The sequence below is a fragment of the Pteropus medius genome, unplaced genomic scaffold (genome assembly GCF_902729225.1).
Source record: "Pteropus medius unplaced genomic scaffold, Ma_sr-lr_union100, whole genome shotgun sequence".
Lineage (NCBI taxonomy): Eukaryota > Metazoa > Chordata > Mammalia > Chiroptera > Pteropodidae > Pteropus > Pteropus medius.
Window position 1 is genome coordinate 30127067 of NW_024352787.1, and position 3513 is coordinate 30130579.

Consider the following 3513-nt stretch of genomic DNA (forward strand, 5'->3'; position numbering starts at 1 on the left):
TGTAGATTGTAGGGGGGTTGGGGGGAGCAGCTCTCCGCTCCCTGCTCATGCTAACAAAATACCAGAGCATGCGAACGAAGCCGCATTTACGGAAGCCCAGAGATTAAAACGAACTCGCCAGGGGATACATCTGCCTGTGCGGAGCCGAGTTTAGTGTCTGACCCCTGGGCTCAAAATTCGAAGGAAAACAACAGCTCGAATGTGAAGGAAGCCACGGGCCTGAAACGCTGTCTCCCCTGAAACAGTCCTATTTCTGCTCAAACCTTCGTAGAGTATACTAGGCCGACCTAGTATAGACAGTAAAACGGGGTTAGTTATGGCTTCGCTTTTTGATGAAATTAAATCATTATCTGTCACTGCGAGAAATGTGTCTTTGATACTTCAGAGCTTCTGAGGTGCTTTGTATTCTGCTTAGAATTCCATAATGTGTATTTAAGCAATACATACTATACATAAATATACATTATGCAGACACATGAATACATTCCAACCACTGGTAGTATGCAGATACATTTTTATGTGCATCCCCCAGCATTTCCTTGGTGTAGTCACGTTCCAAAAAGACTCCACGGCCGAAACACTTTTAAGATGCCACACGATTTCTCCTAGGAGAGGCTTCCCAGGGAGAAGGGTCAGCGAACCGGGAAGTTCCCGTCTAGAAGACAGAGTGGGCAGAGAACACGGACTCGGCTGCGGAGGAGGCGGTGCTGGCTCCGCGCTAAGCCCCGCCCACCTGGGGGATGCTGGGGGATGCCACGCTGGGGGATGCTGGGGGATGCTGGCTGGTCTGGGGATGTTGGGGATGCTGGGCCGGCCTGGGGAAAACGCCAGCCAGGAGAGGCCGCCTCTTCCCAAGACGCCATTCTCACTGCTTTCATGCTTCTTCTCAGAAGGCTTGCGGCATTCTCGCCCTGCTGCATCTCCGCCTCCCGTGGTGTCACCTGGGCCTCTTGCTCCCGCGATGGCTCGGTACCAGCCAGGGCGAGGGGTTCACAAGGCTGAGGGACACTCCGCCAACCTTCAGCGTGTCCCTCTCCCCACTGGTGGCCTGCTCCAGCTGCAAGACAGTCTTAGAAAGGTGCTCATATTTCTCGGCAGCCATGTGTCAAGCTAAAAATTCCGTGACTGTGACAGAGGGTCACAGTCAAATCAGTGTATCGCGGGAACACAACACAACTCACCTTGTAATGAAACAGCCAAGCAAACGATTCCCTGTCATCAGTGTCAGGGTAAGAGGCGCGGCCTTATTTCAGACTCACCAAAGCCTCCCCCTCGGTGTATGAAGGGCCCACGCGTACCAAGAGCGGTGCTTCCTGGACTAGAAGAACATCCCACTGGCATTCGCAATGAAGAACGATGGCAGTTTCTTGAAATGATGTTTAAGACAAAACAAAAAGCCCTCCTCTCCGAGAGCACCCCGATGCAAATGCCCTTGGCGCGGGCGCCCACACCTCTCCGCCTCCTGCCCACATGGCCCTCTCGACAGGAGCGGGCTGGGGGCGCGTCGTCAGAAAACCAGCGCGCACCCGCGACAGCAGAGTAAGCTAGTAAACCACAGCGAGTTTATTCGTTTGCAAGGTACGTAAAGAAGGCATTAAATGCTTGTTTGTCCAGGCTGCCAGCATTAGCTTCTCAGAATGTTTAAAGTAATTAATATCGATAATGTAATGAGATATCACCTCTTAAAGAACCCTAACACTATTTATCAGCTTTAAAAATATTTTCAACTCAAACCAATCACATATTTATATACATAGATTCATTGTGTATCAATTACCTATAGTTCTTTTGAAAAATAATGAGACGATTAAAACTAAACTTTATTGAAATTTAATTTTCCATATGATAAACCTAATAAGGCATGAAGGTCTCAAAAAGACATTTCCCTCGAATAATATGCAGATTCATTTATCTTAGAACCGGAAGGAATTATAGGTAGGCACCAGGTTCAGCCAACTCCCTAAGACAAAGAATGATCGTCACAGTTTAGATCAGACTATTGATGTTTCATGACTCACCCTAGGCCACGAAGCTCGTCACTGTTTCTCCTTCCTCCCCAAGCCTTTCCCAGCCAGATCCCAAAGCCGGCTTCATGTGCAATCACAAGACATTCAAGGGCAAGATAATTTACTACGAGGTCCTGTTCTAGGATCCACTGTACTTATATAGTAAGATAAATTAAATCTCTGTAATGAAAATACACAACAAGCATCGCGACACCTTCCTGGCTTCCGTTCGGACTGGGGAAGCATCGTCCCTACAGCGGGAACACGTGATGGAAAACAGCAAGATGAACACGTTGCTGGACCGCCCAAGTGTCGTGCGTCTGGTTCAGCGCAAATCAATCTTCATGTCCGAAGCCGTTTTCAGGGGAAGGGCAGGGATATAAATAAGCAGCATGTAATTCAGAGAAGGTGGGTGTAACTGAACTTCCAGGTTTTGGGGTTGGCTGTCTGTATACTTGACCATGAAGTGTTATCAAGAGGACCAGCCCAGGGCTGTGAGTCACAGACGCAAGTCAGACGCCTTCTGTGGAAGTGTGTCCTGCCCACAACACGCCCCGAGGGAGTGTTCAAACAGCCAGGACACACAGATACGTGCTTCAGAGGCACTTGGCTCTAGGATTTGGGGCCAAGTCATGATGACTGGGAAGAAGTCAGCACTGATGTCAAGGTCTTAGTGAGCCAGGTCCAGGCTCGGGAGAGGCTGGGGGCGGCAGGCGGGGAGGGGTTTCCGTTGATTTGGAAGATCTTTCTGCTTGCTTCTGTACACCTCACGTTTTCTGGAGGCGACAAACCTTGGCAGGGATGTAGTTAAAAACACGTTCCAAGGAAGCGTGCATTACACGAGGCTGAAAGCGACCACCGGCCTCTCACTGGAGTGTGACCGGACTCGACCTAAATGGGTCCATCGGTCAGAAGCAAGTGTGATCTCTGGTTTTTAATTCTCTGCTGCCCGACATGCTTACGTAACAGAAATTTACGAAACTGGACAATCGCTGGTGGCCGAGGTGTATCAAACAACATCAAATCTAATAAATGTGTGATGACAACTAATTACACTCATTTTGGATCAGGCTTAAGACTCCCTGGAGGACCTTTTCTCTGGAGGGGCTGGCATCGACCACGTGGCAGCCGGGGTTCTCCATCCGCTGGTAGGACACTTCCACCCTGGGGACAGGCAGAACGAGAGGAGGTGACACACTTTAACACAGCTCCATGCACTGAAGGATGAGCGTCCTGAAGCGAGGTCCCCGTCTGGTTTATCGCCCCGCTCCCCTGGCTACGAGCTTTGCCCACAGAACACATTTGAGACACCGTGTCTAATCGACAGTAAGGTAACACTAGCGTTTAACCGCGAGCATTTGCTGAGTACCCATTATCTGCCCAGCGTTAGCATTCTGCACGATCTGCCCATTTCGCACGCTGTGAGGTCACAGAGTGACCTCAGGAAGGGACCGTCGACGCCCCCATTTTGCAGACGAGGCAGCAGAGGCTCGTTTGAGTAACGCGC

General features: G+C 50.2%; 1 protein-coding gene across 2 annotated transcripts in view; it reads right to left on the reverse strand.

Moving 5' to 3' along the window:
- Positions 1–1540: 1540 nt before the first annotated feature.
- Positions 1541–3513, reverse strand: part of CMPK2 (cytidine/uridine monophosphate kinase 2) — an 11365-nt gene continuing 9392 nt past the window's right edge. For both annotated transcript variants that reach the window (XM_039849020.1, XM_039849019.1), the window contains one exon: positions 1541–3170. In XM_039849020.1, coding sequence (XP_039704954.1) covers positions 3053–3170 — 118 coding nt within the window. In that variant the 3' untranslated portion in view covers positions 1541–3052. The remainder of the gene's footprint in view (positions 3171–3513) is intronic.